The following is a 16,966-nucleotide window of genomic DNA, read 5'->3' on the forward strand; positions in this document are numbered from 1 at the left end:
TACTTTTTCTTATGAATAGGTATAGACTTTCTGCTTTTCCTTTTGATTGTTCCAAGCTCTATTCATCTATCATCAGTCAAAATGTTTCTTCTGGCCTCCACTAACAATCTTTTTTAGCCAATCCAATCTAATTTGGATGGCCTACTACAAAAAGTATGAGCTTGACCATACTACTATTCTGTCTTCAAGGAAGTAAGGTCAGTTTGATAGGATTTGGCCATGATTGCATGGGTTCGTAAGTACCCTAGTCAAGATCTTCAGCCGTATTTCCACAGTAGGGCATTAATGTTGCTAGACTACCATGTGTAGTGAGAAGAAAGGCTTAGGAAACAGAGACACATTTGGTACAATGCGAGCAGATATTCAAGTTCAGGAATAAGAGTAGTTCAGGCACATATAGAGAACACAGAACTAGTGTCTATAAAATAGCGATCAGACAAAACAGTAGATATGCATCGAAACAAGTGGGCAAAACAACTCAAAACAAAAAACAATGAGAGAAGGAGCAAACAGAGTCTAAATATAGGCAGTTGGTAATCAGCACAGTGGTAGGAAAAACAAAGGTATGGCTAAGTGACAAAAGCAGATTCAAAGGTACTAATGACAAAGAAAAAGTGTTGAAAACTGAGAAAGTAGATTGCTTCAGCTCATAAACTGTACATTCACCCCTTGATGCCAGCAACTGGTCCCCAGGCATGCCCATTAGAAGGCTTGGCATGACATGACATTAAGCAGGTATAATATTTCTAACATACTCTTAGTGTAAAAAGATCTCTATCAATTCCTAGTTTTCTAAAATATTCATCTAATCCCAATTGTTCTGCTTAGTTCGAAGTTAGCTGATTTAATGGTATTCTAGACAGTAGTTTTAGGATGTATCATAAAATTCAGCTCCATTCTTTTTCTTCTCATTTGTCCACCCATTTGTAAATATTAGTGCTTCACTTGGTTCTGTTACATATTCAACTACCTCTTCAAATCTTACTCTGTAAGAGGCTTGTTCTAATATGTCCAATAAGCGAACAGTATGATAAGCATAGTCATAAAAAAGCACTTCCAGAAATGATAAATTTTAGTTAATAAAAATTGTTTTCTGAAGTTTCAGAGTAGGTTGTTCTTACAAGGGCTAAGTCAATACTTTTTGGCATGAGACTATTATTAACAAAAAGGCCTTTGAACATTTTCTGAATATACTTTTCTGAAATAGCTTATGATTTTGAAATATTGGCAAAATAATCCTTTGAGTTAATACCGATGCTCCAAGCCCAAGAACAGAAAGTTTTCTAGATTTAGGACTTTAGAAAGAACTATTTGAATTTTGTTCATCAATGTTGATTAAAAATTCATGAAGGATTTTAAAGTTGTCTGTAGCTAGTTTTCATGGATATATTTGGTCTTCATAGAAGCATATGGAAATGCATATTTAATTTGACAGTATTTTGCAAATCATACCCGCTTCAGAATAATTTGCAAAGTAGAAATGCTTCCATATGCTAGAATATGGTTTGTCTATTATGCTGAGAGTAAAGAAAGAATCGTATATTCAGCAACAAAAATTTAAAAAATACTTCCTTGGGCACTGTAGATTATGAAAGTAAAGAAAGATTAACAGGACAATGTCCCAGGACTCAAAGAATTTAGAATTAAGGTTTCAATCTATAATAAACTTATTAAGCAACCATATCAGACATGCTAAAATGAATTTTCATAGGGATCATTGGGCCCTTAACAAACACAGTGTCACATGGTTATTTTCTGCCTAAATTGCCATGGCTTGTGCCAAATCTTCTTAAATCCTGACCAAAGCTGACTGGAGCAGGGATTGATATGGGAGCCAAAGCAAGCTATCTATAGATGAGTTGTTCATGAGGACAATAGATGCTAGCTCTGGACAAAAGAATTCCCACCCAATCAAATTCTCTCCTCTTGAAGAGCAAAACAGGTGAACATAGAGAATATGGATCACGTGGTTCAGAAGTTTGTTGTGAGTAATATATTCCAAGTATTCTTGTGTAGACTGTGAAGTTAGCCTGTCCCACTGTTGGAAGTACCAGGACCTGGTACTTAGTCTGTGTTGCCGAGGCAGCTCGCAATGCAGCTTCACACAGCATGGATTATTACAACAAACTTCCACCCTGCCTGCTTGGAAATCATAAAAAACCAGATGGATACATGTTCTAAACAAGAACACATGAAAATGTAACAATAGCTCTTCACAGTTAATAGTAAGAAAAAAAATAAAGCCCCTGCAGATTTCAAAGGTTACTTTAGGGATAAAACTTGAAGTAATTAAAATAAGAGCTGAAGCTCTTTGACAAGTTTTACTTTTTATGCCTGAAAGGTTCATTGACCCTATATATCTTTAGAGACACTGGACTGCAGTTCTAGAGCAGAAAATAAATGTTTGGGTTTCAAAGGACTTCAGTGTTCTCAAATTAATGACTATTTCATCATTATCTGAGAGTAGTGATTTACAAGCAAGAATAGCTTTAATGTATGTTTTTCTACTGATAATTACTATTTTGGCTTTCTTTAAGATCTGGGATTACTTTATCTCTGGAGTTAAAAAATACGGATTATTTACTGAATTTATTTTTAACTGTGCTTGTGCCTCAATGCATGTAAGTTATTTTTTATGATCACAGCTTAAATTCGCTACACAAGAAAATTATCTGGAGAATTTCACATAGTAAAAATTGTCAAGCCAGGAAGATTTTTTTTTTTAAATCCTTTAAAAATTATTGATCTAAAATGGTTTCTAAGTGAAAATAGGTTTAGGTTGTATGTCATGATTCCACAGATGAGTTTTCTTCAAGTGGTGTGTCTACTTCTGGGTGCCTTACAGTTACCATTTGGGGACTAAGACTGATGACAGGTGTAACCCACTTCATCAATGTGTTCCCAGAGCGAAGGGAGAGCTTAAAGCAATCACGATTTTACCACTGTTTATAATGGCTAAAATATTGTCGAAAGATAAAGAACAATTTTATGATAATGAGGCAGGCTTTAAAATGTTAAGTCAATAACTCCAATTCCATAAAAATTCTAGTGAGAAGAATAAAAAGGAAAAGATCACTTGGCATATTCCTTTAAGAAATGCCATTTAAGTAATTCTTTCTTCTTTTTTATATCCCCTTAAATTTATGGAACTTATGAGGTGAATCTCTCTCACAGGCAACAATTTTAGTTTTCAATGTAACAGAGTAAATGTATTCACTTAGTTAGTATTGCATTCCATTTTACAGAAGATTCCTATCTGTAAGTTTCCCCACCTTCTTGCTCAAGTTCTTCCCAAGCAGCTCTGAGTCAGTCTGCTATACCTCCGCTGCCCCTATGGCAAAAGCAGTCTGAGAATTCACCCAGTAATTAATCAGAGGCTGCCTTATGGCACATATTCTAAGCTTGGGTTTCCTGTGACTTAAATCACTTATTTAACTAGTTAAAAGATACCTCTCCAAACAAATTATAACATTTTAAAATCACAGGCAATAGCCTATATTTATTTTCACCTATGAAAGCTTTTTGTACAAAAATATTGTTTGGTTATGTTTGTTCATGTCTCCTTAATAAACTGAGGATCATTCTCTTTACATGAGAAAGTGAAGATTATCTTAGAAAGGTACCTATGTGAGATAAAATGCAAGTTTTATCATATTTAGTTTCCCAGATAGAAAGATGTGTGTGTGTGTGTGTATACACACACATACAGACATATCCAAAGTCCTTATTATCTGATGACAAATGAAAATATGAAAAAAACACTTAAATAAATCAATTTTAAAGTCAATGGCAGAAGGTTTGACAGAGGTGCTCTTAAAATGTAGAGCTTAAAATTTAATATGTGATTGGAAAAAATATGCATTAAAATTATAATATTCTAATAAGAATAAGGATAAGTCATGTTGATTTTTTAGTATATTTCTTGACAAAATGATATGGTAGCAAAATATCATCCCTTTTATAGTATACTTAACTTTCTCAGCATGTCCTTAAAGATAACTTTTACAAAGATTTGTGAGGCATTCATCATTTCTCTTGAATGCTTGATATTCCAGTTATTTCCTTTTGAAGTACATTATCAAATGTCCTCCACTTCACCTGTTAACTGCTCTGACATAGTCCCATTGGCCGTGATTTTGTGATTTAGGAGTTTTCCAAATTCACTTGCATCATGACATCCTGAATCTCCCTTGAAAAATCTTACTTTACAATCATTTTCATTATGTTTTCACTGTATTGTCTGATATTTATGACATTATATAATCAGCAAGAGAATAAGACTTTGTAGAGTAATTCATAAAAATAGATGCTACTACTACTTGGAGAATGATGTTCAGGTAAGGACGAATTTTACAAGTGGGAAGTTTATTAGTGAATATTTTCCTTATATCTCTGGGGACTGAGATCATTTTTGAATAGTGACAAACTCTTACAATTTGCAATCCGATGAAAATAAGGGCTAAAAAGTATGCAAGTGGTAAAGCAGGAAATGAAAGTTGGTTTCTTCAACACTAGTTGTGCATTGTTGAAATAATTGTGGAAGAGATACTTTTCGGCAAGAGGAATAAGGACTGAGGTTTTGAAAGAATCAATGAAAAGGTGAAAAAGTAAACCTTTTAAAATACAGAAGAGTTCTCACATCCATGGGAGCAGAAGCAAAAGAAAACGGTACCACATAAGCTTAGAGATGTGGGAGGCAAATACTAAAGACAAAGGAGATAGCCAATTACATATGGCTGAGAGGCCAAGAAGTTGTAGCTGAAAAGTCATCCATTTAACACTGGCTAAATACATGCTAAATAAGCAGAACAGGTGCCTCAGAAGGCCGAGGTCATATTTCAACTGCAGATTCTAAAAAAACTCACTGAGAAATCTATTGGTACTAGTCTATCTCATTTGAAAGCATCAGAAGTGTTGTGAAGTCACACATCTTGCTACTGCGACCTATACGTCCTGTTGTCTCAAACTTTGCACAAGAAGGCCTTATTCTGGTACTAGATAGGGACTTGATAAGTAGTAATTCAGAAGGGATCATTAGGAAACTAAAACAGGATTTAAAATATAGATAAGTTTCAGGCTACGGCATTCTCAACCATTGCCTGGAAAAGCATATGGAATTGAAATATATAAGTCAGTATTCCCCAGAACAAATGTGCAAAAGATGATCTCTTCATACAATGCTGATTGCACAGTTGGGACAAGCATGGTATAAAGTTATAATTCTTTAAGTCTTTTTGCTGACATTTCTGGATGTTTATTTTTATTCTTTCTGGGACTTTCCTGGGAATTGTTTGATGCATATTCTTTTTCTAATGTTGTTGCCAAATAATAACAACTTGTATTCCTTAACCACGCACTGAAGTCAGCCAGCCTTTTCAGCTGGTTGTTTTTCACCAGCAAATTACTCGTTACAATAAAGGAGATGATTCAAGCCCTTAATAAAGCCTTTAAAATGTCATCACTGTTTAAAACTTTCAATCAAATACCTCTAGCTGATTACGGAAATGTGTTGGCATAATTTAACATTCAAGCATTTTTATCAAAATTGTCAGTCGGCCCCATTCTTGCCCATTCAAAAAAGCTCAGAAGAAAAGTATTTTAGGAGAATCTAATACAATGGGTGCGTGTGGAGGTTTGCTACGCCAGCGTGAAAAGTGAGGAACAGCAGGTTTTCAGAATGTATGATTTCACCGGCTAACATAAAATAGTAAATGATAGATGGAATCTTCATACCTCATATTATCCACTCCTGTTTTCATAGTAGACTATCTATTAACAAAAAAAGAGGGAGGTGGTATCTTAAATCTCAATGTATGGGCTCTTACAGAAGAATCCCTTTAAAGAATTCACAAATCTTTGAATCCCCTAAAGTTAAAAGACTAAATAGTCCTCTAAAGTGTGCCATGAGGGTTAACATTTGTAACTTTTTTAAAAATTCAAAATTTACAATGTTATTTAAGCAAGTTTTTTAGCGAAATATTTCAGATTGTCAAATTTGTACAATTAAGAGTAGTTCCCTTCATATTTCAGAGCAATAATTAACTGTTAGACTGAATTAAAGTCTGCCTTGAAGTGGGGCAAAAACATCCAAGAAGCCATTTATTCATGACTCAGTCCTAATTTATTGTACAGACAAAGTTCAGAATATGACATTGCAATGAGCAAAGGTAATAATGAACTAGGAAAAGGTTAAATTCTAGGTGAGAATAACAGCTTGAATTACGATGCTTAATGCAGTGGGTTGACTCTGGCCTCTAATTTACTCATTCTCTTTGTGAGCAAAGGGCTCTTGGAATAGCCTTAGGTCATAGGTTTTGAACAATGTCCAAAATGCATATTTAAACAAAGAGGGAAGTGAAATCTTTTGGTACAGATGCAATTTGCTGTTTGCTAATGGAAACGTCACATAAAGGACTATTTCAAAATTGTATACCAAATATTAGACTTCTAGAATGCAATGTTATATATCTGGGGATACACTCTCTATACGAGGCAGGTCACCCATGTTTATAATTCCTTTCTTAGCTCAGCCTTTATGAACTGTTAAGCTTTCTGTTCAACCAAGCACCAAGAATGCCCCCTCAGCCTTCCTTCCAATTTTCATCATATTCTACCTCTTTATTGAAGGCTTAAACTGCACAATTATTGCACTATCAATATATAGTCAAACTATCAAAAAGAAGAACACATAATTCAAACATATATACTTTAAAATACTTGTTAAAGAGTGAACGAGTGGACCAGGAGAAGAAATGTTATTTGGATATTATTTATTTGAAATAACATGTTTAGCCACTAGATGTCACCGTTTTTAAGCAACAAAGACTACTTCACAAAGCGTGACATCAAGAGCAGTTACATTCGTTCCACTGTATTTGATGTTCTCCATATGGTTCTCGGCTACATACTGAATACTTTAACAGTGAAAAACTGTTGGTCTCTCTAAACGTCTAAGAGAACAGAAAAGTAAGATGACAGAAGGCTTATTAAACATAGTTAAACTGGCTAATCTTGGAGCGCTAACAACTGAAATATAATTATTAATGGGCAAATAGAGTCAGTAGTCATACTGACTCTAAAGTTTACTCAAAGTTTAAATTGGATTTGACCTTGGAACTATAAATATTATTCACAAGAAAACTGCCTCTCCCCATCTTCACAATATTTTATGTATGGAACAGTGTTGTAACATCTGAACAATTACCCTTATTTGAGCAGCGTGATACTGTAGGCTTTTGGGTCTTTTCTTTGTTTATCACTCTTCTCACAGGTGGTATTTGATTTTCAGATGAATAAAAAAGTAAAACACGGGGGGAGGAGCAAGATGGCCCAATAGAAACAGCTCCAGTCTCCAACTCCCAGCGCGAGTGACACAGAAGACCGGTGATTTCTGCATTTTCAACTGAGGTACTGGGGTCATCTCTCTAGGGAGTGCCGGACAATCGGTGCTGGTCAGCTGCTGCAGCCTCACCAGCGAGAGCTGAAGCAGGGCGAGGCATCGCCTCACCTGGAAGCGCAAGGGGGAAGGAAATCCGTTTTCCTAGCCAGGGGAACTGAGACACACAACACCTGGAAAATCGGGTAACTCCCACCCCAATACTGCGCTTTAAGGAAACAGGCACACCAGGAGAATATATCCCACACCTGGCCGGGAGGGTCCCACGCCCACGGAGCCTCCCTCACTGCTAACACAGCAGTCTGCCGCGATCCATCCGCAAGGCAGCAGCGAGGCTGGGGGAGGGGCGCCCGCCATTGCTGAGGCTTAAGTAGGTAAACAAAGCCGCTGGGAAGCTTGAACTGGGTGGAGCTCACAGCAGCTCAAGGAAGCCTGCCTGTCTCTGTAGACTCCACCTCTGGGGACAGCCCACAGCTGAGGTCCAATAGGGGAAGCAGCGGGGCCGGTGCAGATGCAAACGACTCTGTCTGACAGCTTTGGGGAGAGCCGTGGATCTCCTAACGCGGAGGTTGAGATCTGAGAATGGACAGACTGCCTGCTCAGGTGGGTCCCTGACCCCTGAGTAGCCTAGCTGGGAGACATCCCCCACTAGGGGCAGTCTGACACCCCACACCTCACAGGGTGGAGTCACCCCTGAGAGGAAACTTCCAAAGGAAGAATCAGACAGGTACACTCGCTGTTCAGCAATATTCTATCTTCGGCAACCTCTGCTGCTGATACCCAGGCAAACAGGGTCTGGAGTGGACCTCAAGCAATCTCCAACAGACCAACAGACAGTCCTTCTGACTGTCAGACGGAAAACTATCAAACAGGAAGGACACCTATACCAAAACCCCATCAGTACGTCACCATCATCAAAGACCAGAGACAGATAAAACCACAAAGATGGGGAAGAAGCAGGGCAGAAAAGCTGGAAATTCAAAAAATAAGAGCGCATCTCCACCTGCAAAGGAGCGCAGCCCATCGCCAGCAACGGATCAAAGCTGGTCAGAGAATGACTTTGACGAGATGAGAGAAGAAGGCTTCAGTCCATCAAACTTCTCAGAGCTAAAGGAGGAATTACATACCCAGCACAAAGAAACTAAAAATCTTGAAAAAAGAGTGGAAGAATTGACAGCTAGACTAATTAATGCAGAGAAGATCATAAATGAAATGACAGAGATGAAAACCATGACACGAGAAATACGTGACAAATGCACAAGCTTCAGTAACCGACTCGATCAACTGGAAGAAAGAGTATCAGCGATTGAGGATCAAATGAATGAAATGAAGCGAGAAGAGAAACCAAAAGAAAAAAGAAGAAAAAGAAATGAACAAAGCCTGCAAGAAGTATGGGATTCTGTAAAAAGACCAAATCTACGTCTGATTGGGGTGCCTGAAAGTGAGGGGGAAAATGGAACCAAGTTGGAAAACACTCTTCAGGATATCATCCAGGAGAACTTCCCCAACCTAGTAGGGCAGGCCAACATTCAAATTCAGGAAATACAGAGAACGCCACAAAGATACTCCTCCAGAAGAGCAACTCCAAGACACATCATTGCCAGATTCACCAAAGTTGAAATGAAGGAAAAAGTCATAAGGGCAGCCAGAGAGAAAGGTCGGGTAACACACAAAGGGAAGCCCATCAGACTAACAGCAGATCTCTCGGCAGAAACTCTACAAGCCAGAAGAGAGTGGGGGCCAATATTCAACATTCTTAAAGAAAAGAATTTTCAACCCAGAATTTCATATCCAGCCAAACTAAGTTTCATCAGTGAAGGAGAAATAAAATCCTTTACAGATAAGCAAATGCTTAGAGATTTTGTCACCACCAGGCCTGCCTTACAAGAGACCCTGAAGAAGCCCTAAACATGGAAAGGAACAACCGGTACCAGCCATTGCAAAAACATGCCAAAATGTAAAGACCATCGAGGCTAGGAAGAAACTGCATCAACTAACGACCAAAATAACCAGTTAATATCATAATGACAGGATCAAGTTCACACATAACAATATAACCTTAAATGTAAATGGACTAAATGGTCCAATTAAAAGACACAGACTGGCAAACTGGATAAAGAGTCAAGACCCATCAGTCTGCTGTATTCAGGAGACCCATCTCACATGCAGAGACATACATAGGCTCAAAATAAAGGGATGGAGGAAGATCTACCAAGCAAATGGAGAACAAAAAAAAGCAGGGGTTGCAATCCTAGTCTCTGATAAAACAGACTTTAAACCATCAAAGATCAAAAGAGACAAAGAAGGCCATTACATAATGGTAAAGGGATCAATTCAACAGGAAGAGCTAACTCTCCTAAATATCTATGCACCCAATACAGGAGCACCCAGATTCATAAAGCAAGTCCTTAGAGACTACAAAGAGACTTAGACTCCCATACAATAATAATGGGAGACTTCAACACTCCACTGTCAACACTAGACAGATCAACGAGACAGAAAGTTAACAAGGATATCCAGGAATTGAACTCATCTCTGCACCAAGCGGATCTAATAGACATCTATAGAACTCTCCACCCCAAATCAACAGAATATACATTCTTCTCAGCACCACATCGCACTTATTCCAAAATTGACCACATAATTGGAAGTAAAACACTCCTCAGCAAATGTACAAGAACATAAATTATAACAAACTGTCTCTCAGACCACAGTGCAACCAAACTAGAACTCAGGACTAAGAAACTCAATCAAAACCGCTCAACTACATGGAAACTGAACAACCTGCTCCTGAATGACTACTGGGTACATAACGAAATGAAAGCAGAAATAAAGATGTTCTTTGAAACTAATGAGAACAAAGATACAACATACCAGAATCTCTGGGACACATTTAAAGCAGTGTGTAGAGGGAAATTTATAGCACTAAATGCCCACAAGAGAAAGCAGGAAAGATCTAAAATTGACACTCTAACATCACAATTAAAAGAACTAGAGAGGCAAGAGCAAACACATTCAAAAGCTAGCAGAAGGCAAGAAATAACTAAGATCAGAGCAGAACTGAAGGAGATAGAGACACAAAAAACCCTCCAAAATATCAATGAATCCAGGAGTTGGTTTTTTGAAAAGATCAACAAAATTGACAGACCGCTAGCAAGACTAATAAAGAAGAAAAGAGAGAGGAATCAAATAGACACAATAAAAAATGATAAAGGGGATATCACCACCGACCCCACAGAAATAAAAACAACCATCAGAGAATACTATAAATGCCTCTACACAAATCAACTAGAAAATCTAGAAGAAATGGATAATTTCCTGGACACTTACACTCTCCCAAGACTGAACCAGGAAGAAGTTGAATCCCTGAATAGACCAATAGCAGGCTCTGAAATTGAGGCAAAAATTAATAGCCTACCCACCAAAAAAAGTCCAGGACCAGATGGATTCACAGCTGAATTCTACCAGAGGTACAAGGAGGAGCTGGTACCAGTCCTTCTGAAACTATTCCAATCAATAGAAAAAGAGGGAATCCTCCCTAACTCATTTTATGAGGCCAACATCATCCTGATACCAAAGCCTGGCAGAGACACAACAAAAAGAGAGAATTTTAGACCAATATCCCTGATGAACATCGATACAAAAATTCTCAATAAAATACTGGCAAACCGGATTCAGCAGCACATCAAAAAGCTTATCCACCATGATCAAGTGGGCTTCATCCCTGGGATGCAAGGCTGGTTCAACATTCGCAAATCAATAAACGTAATCCAGCATATAAACAGAACCAAAGACAAGAACCACATGATTATCTCAATAGATGCAGAAAAGGCTTTTGACAAAATTCAACAGCCCTTTATGCTAAAAACGCTCAATAAATTCGGTATTCATGGAACGTTCCTCAAAATAATAAGAGCTATTTATGACAAACCCACAGCTAATATCATACTGAATGGGCACAAACTGGAAAAATTCCCTTTGAAAACTGGGACAAGACAGGGATGCCCTCTCTCACCACTCCTATTCAACATAGTTTTGGAAGTTCTCGCTAGGGCAATCAGGCAAGAGAAAGAAATCAAGGGTATCCAATTAGGAAAAGAAGAAGTCAAATTGTACCTGTTTGCAGATGACATGATTGTATCTTTAGAAAACCCCATCGTCTCAGCCCAAAATCTCCTTAAGCTGATAAGCAACTTCAGCAAAGTCTCAGGATACAAAATTAATGTGCAAAAATCACAAGCATTCTTATACACCAGTAACAGACAAGCAGAGAGCCAAATCAGGAATGAACTTCCATTCACAATTGCTTCAAAGAGAATAAAATACCTAGGAATCCAGCTTACAAGGGATGTAAAGGACCTCTTCAAGGAGAACTACAAACCACTGCTCAGTGAAATCAAAGAGGACACAAACAAATGGAAGAACATACCATGCTCATGGATAGGAAGAATCAATATCGTGAAAATGGCCATACTGCCCAAGGTGATTTATAGATTCAATGCCATCCCCATCAAGCTACCAATGACTTTCTTCACAGAATTGGAAAAAACTGCTTTAAAGTTCATATGGAACCAAAAAAGAGCCCGCATTGCCAAGACAATCCTAAGTCAAAAGGACAAAGCTGGAGGCGTCACGCTACCTGACTTCAAACTATACTACAAGGCTACAGTAACCAAAACAGCATGGTACTGGTACCACAACAGAGAAATAGACCAATGGAACAGAACAGAGTCCTCAGAAATAATACCACACATCTACAGCCATCTGATCTTTGACAAACCTGAGAGAAACAAGAAATGGGGAAGGATTCCCTATTTAATAAATGGTGCTGGGAAAATTGGCTAGCCATAAGTAGAAAGCTGAAACTGGATCCTTTCCTTACCCCTTATACGAAAATTAATTCAAGATGGATTAGAGACTTAAATGTTAGACCTAATACCATAAAAACCCTAGAAGAAAATCTAGGTAGTACCATTCAGGACATAGGCATGGGCAAGGACTTCATGTCTAAAACACCAAAAGCAACGGCAGCAAAAGCCAAAATTGACAAATGGGATCTCATTAAACTAAAGAGCTTTTGCACAGCAAAAGAAACTACCATCAGAGTGAACAGGCAACCTACAGAATGGCAGAAAATTTTTGCAACCTACTCATCTGACAAAGGGCTAATATCCAGAATCTACAAAGAACTCAAACAAATATACAAGAAAAAACAAACAACCCCATCAAAAAGTGGGCAAAAGATATGAGCAGACATTTCTCAAAAGAAGACATCCATACAGCCAACAGACACATGAAAAAATGCTCATCATCACTCGCCATCAGAGAAATGCAAATCAAAACCACAATGAGATACCATCTCACACCAGTTAGAATGGCAATCATTAAGAAGTCAGGAAACAACAGATGTTGGAGAGGATGTGGAGAAATAGGAACACTTTTACACTGTTGGTGGGATTGTAAACCAGTTCAACCATTATGGAAAACAGTATGGCGATTCCTCAAGGATCTAGAACTAGATGTACCATATGACCCAGCCATCCCACTACTGGGTATATACCCAAAGGATTATAAATTATTCTACTACAAAGACACATGCACACGTATGTTTATTGCGGCACTATTCACAATAGCAAAGACTTGGAATCAACCCAAATGTCCATCTGTGACAGACTGGATTAAGAAAATGTGGCACATATACACCATGGAATACTATGCAGCCATAAAAAAGGATGAGTTTGCGTCCTTTGTAGGGACATGGATGCAGCTGGAAACCATCATTCTTAGCAAACTATCACAAGAAGAGAAACCAAACACCGCATGTTCTCACTCATAGGTGGGAACTGAACAATGAGATCACTTGGACTCGGGAAGGGGAACATCACACACTCTGGCCTATCATGGGGAGGGGGGAGGAGGGAGGGACTGCATTGGGGAGTTATACATGATATAAACGTTATGCACATGTACCCTAGAACTTAAACTATAATAAAAAAAAAAAGAGAGAAGAATGAAAGATAGGAACATATATAATAATTTTTTTAAGTCCACATAGTACCCACATAGCACCTGATACATATTTAGTACTTTTTATTTACATACAATTGAGAAAAGAATCCTTTATTAATGCCATTTAAGCTTGGGAAGATACAGAAGATAATCCAGTTATTATCCTAATCTTTATAATCCAGACAGCTAAAATAAAGCAAGATGTTTTCAAATCAAAAAAAAAAAAGAAAAAAAAAAAAAGTAAAACACACGAAGGGACACAAAGTTAAGTTTCAGCAAAACATTTCTTTTCTTATCAGGGACAATGAAGTGATGATTGGAAAATACCTTGTCCTTGACTTGTCCAAATCTGTTGCATTCCATTCCTAATTAAAGAGCTCCAATCTCCTAATACAAATTAAGTACAATATAAGATACTTGGTACGGAATAGAGAGCCAAGGCTAGAAACTGACAGCACTGAAATTAGTCACTGACATCACTTAAAAAGAAGCTTTAGGAGTGTGAGAAAACAATAAAGAGAAAAACAACCGAAGTTTTCCTTAAGGTGGCCTTTGTGAGTCAAGCCTAATTTAAGTCCCATAAATTTCCATAGCTAAATTGTTAAAAATGCAACAACAGCTAATAATATATAGTTTTCCAGAAAAGTTAAAAGCAAGGTTCTCATATACATACAAAATAAACAGCCACGAAAGATCTCATTCAACCCACAAAATAGTGGAGGAATCAGTAAGATGGTAGGAAGCCCAGAATTCTTTCTTATAGCATATAAGAGAGATTACATTTCCAAGGAATGGAGATTATATTGTACAGTTCACTCATCAAAGGTCTGCTAAAATAAACTTGTTGATAGTTACAAACTAATGTCCTACAAAGTCACAAACCATAAACTTTGAGGTTATATTTTCTGCTTAAGAGAAATGATCTCCACTGGGCAAAAGTCTCCATGTTACCATACAAATTCACAGTGAGTCAACAAAGTACTTAGGGGTCAGTACTAAATAATTACCAAACAATACTTGGGCTAGGGTGTTACAGAATGCCACCCATCTTTTTCCTGTATATTTTAAATTTTGGAATTTTTTTTCATATAACCCCACACCTATTGATCACATATAATGCTGTATTAGTCCACTCTCTCACTGCTACAAACAACTGCTTGAGACTAGGTGATTTATAAAGAAAAGAGGTTTAATTTGTTGACCGTTCTGCAGGCTGTACAGGAAGCATGACTGGGAAGGCCTCAGGAAACTTACAATCATGGCGGAGGGCAGAGGGCGGAGGGCAGAGGGCGGAGGGCGGAGGGCGGAGGGCGGAGGGCGAAGCAGGCACATCTTTCATGGGCAGAGCAGGAGGCAGAGAGAAAAGGAGAAGGTGCTACACACTTTTAAACAACCATATCTCATAAGAACTCACCATCATGAGAACAGCAAGGGGGAAGGCTTCATTGTCCCATCACCTCCCACCAGGCCTCTGCTCCAACATTGGTGATTACAATTCTACTTGAGATTTGGGTGGGGACACAAATCCAAACCATATTAAATGCTTAAATGGCTACCCTTAGTATTTTACATACATCATCTCATTTTATTCTCACAATAACTGCTTATAGGTAGGAGCCAATACTACCTCAGCTCAGAGACCAGAACACTGAACAATCATAGAAGATTCTCCAGGTGACAGACCACCAAGAAACCAAGTTGAACTGTGAACCTGGTCTGCCTAGATGGTCTTTCTCCTGGGAGCATAGACTTAACATAGATTTAAACACTGTCTAGAAGATTTTGAAATTCCACAAAATGAGGCATATGTGAGCACAACACAACCCCTTTGCCCTTGTTCCTTGTCCATAGTGAGAGAAACCTCAGGTGCAAGACCTGTGCATGCTAGGAGGTCAAAGCTTAACTCTGAACACTGACATTCTCTAGAATTTGTGTATATTACTTCTTCCCCCCCACCACCCCTTCCACCTCAGCACTGGCTTACCCTTTGGGTTGATATAATACATCAGATCTTTTATTTCAATTTAAATAAACAGAGAGTGAGAAATGGCCAGGGTTATGAGTCATGATACAAAAGCAAGCAATATCTTATATACTGTCTATGTGGAAAACATAGTATTCTTACAATATTTGCTTTTCAATCTTCTCAGAGATGTTGGGACATGGAGGGAAATATAATGTAGTGATAATGATATTCAAGTAAGATGTCTGCTTGACTTAATATCTGTCTAAAGAAAATGTTGTCTTAAGTTTAAAACCTTAAAACCTTGAAAAAAATTTAGACACAATGAAAGAAACTATAGAAAATCATCTTAAATTCCTAGGATTTATATGCATAGAACTTCAGAAATGTGAGGTGCTCCAAACTCTATTACCAATTCAGCCTCAATTCTTGTAAAGATTATACCACTCAGCCAGTGGCTGAGAAAATTCAGAAAACTAATCAAACATTATTACATTATCTATTAGGAGTCTAGACAGTCTCCTCATCACACATACTCCAATACAACAACTATGAAAAGGGATTTTTTTTCTTCCCAGCATATTATTTCTTTATCTCCATACCAGAAAAAAAGTAAAAGGAACACTTATGAGTTCCTCGGTCAAATAAAAATGTGTAAGTTTGTTGGTGTATTACATTTGCATTTATACTTGCTCTAAAATATGAAGAGTTCTATAAAACGGAAAAGTATTACTTTTTATGTAGTCAGTCTGTTGTTCAGTGTTCCGCGCTTCCTCGGGTTTCATGGATTATAAAGTCTTTTAGGACAGAAGATATACCCTACAAGCTATCATGTAACATTTATAGCTTTAAAGGTAGATGTAATTTTAATAATAACATGCCACATTTAAGGCTCTATTAGGCACAGCTCTGGTTGCCTTCGATTTATTCATCAACGTGAGGAATCTGAAATTTTCTAAAGTCTAATTTTTGAAAAAAATATTCAAGTGGTCTCTTTGCATTAAACCATCTGCTCTACATGATTGCAGTGACTCGTTTTTAGCATTGAAGCTTCCCTTTTTGATTAAATTTCTTGTTCAACCAATTGAATTCTTTGGAAAGCATTTATTTCGAATGAAGTATATTGTTGTTAGCAGAGTAGGAAAATCATTACAATCCAATCCTAATTCCTATTGGATAGCATCTTAGAGAACTCATGTAAATTTAACATATGTTAATGCAAATTAATTTGTGCATCACCAAAGAATTATCTGAAGATGATACTCACGCAGGTTTAATCGTATGGGCATGCTTTTCATGAACAAAGGCACCGGCAATTCCTCCTGCTCCTGCATTTAGATACTAGATTGAAAATAAATTAAATTATGTGGGTTTACTTGAATATGTGACAAAACTAAACAATATAGTCATTTGAATTTTTTACTTGAAACCACAACTTTTGACCAGTTCAAAATGTGTGATTATTTGATAAAACAGAAGCTTGTGTCACCTTCTTCAAAGAAAAACAAATAAAAACTAGGTTGAGAATAAATGACTGTTACTTATATGGGGCAATTTTGCTCCATCTGGTAGAAAGCAGTTTTACTGAGATCTGGCTT

General features: G+C 37.5%; 1 protein-coding gene across 11 annotated transcripts in view; it reads right to left on the minus strand.

Moving 5' to 3' along the window:
* KYNU (kynureninase) overlaps positions 1-16,966 on the minus strand; it is a 163,449-nt gene that overhangs the window by 39,518 nt on the left and 106,965 nt on the right. For 9 of the 11 annotated variants that reach the window (XR_004441791.1, XM_033231623.1, XM_033231620.1 and 6 more), the window contains one exon: positions 16,636-16,709. Coding sequence is in view for 10 of the 11 variants with exons in the window: in XM_033231623.1 (XP_033087514.1) it covers positions 16,636-16,709 (74 nt within the window). In the remaining variant the exon portion in view is untranslated. Of the gene's footprint in view, positions 1-13,696; positions 13,793-16,635; positions 16,710-16,966 lie in introns of those variants that run through there. The other 2 variants (XM_033231628.1, XM_033231626.1) reach the window with 1 other exon arrangement.

Source organism: Trachypithecus francoisi, unplaced genomic scaffold (genome assembly GCF_009764315.1).
Source record: "Trachypithecus francoisi isolate TF-2019V2 unplaced genomic scaffold, Tfra_2.0 Lachesis_group13, whole genome shotgun sequence".
Classification (NCBI taxonomy): domain Eukaryota; kingdom Metazoa; phylum Chordata; class Mammalia; order Primates; family Cercopithecidae; genus Trachypithecus; species Trachypithecus francoisi.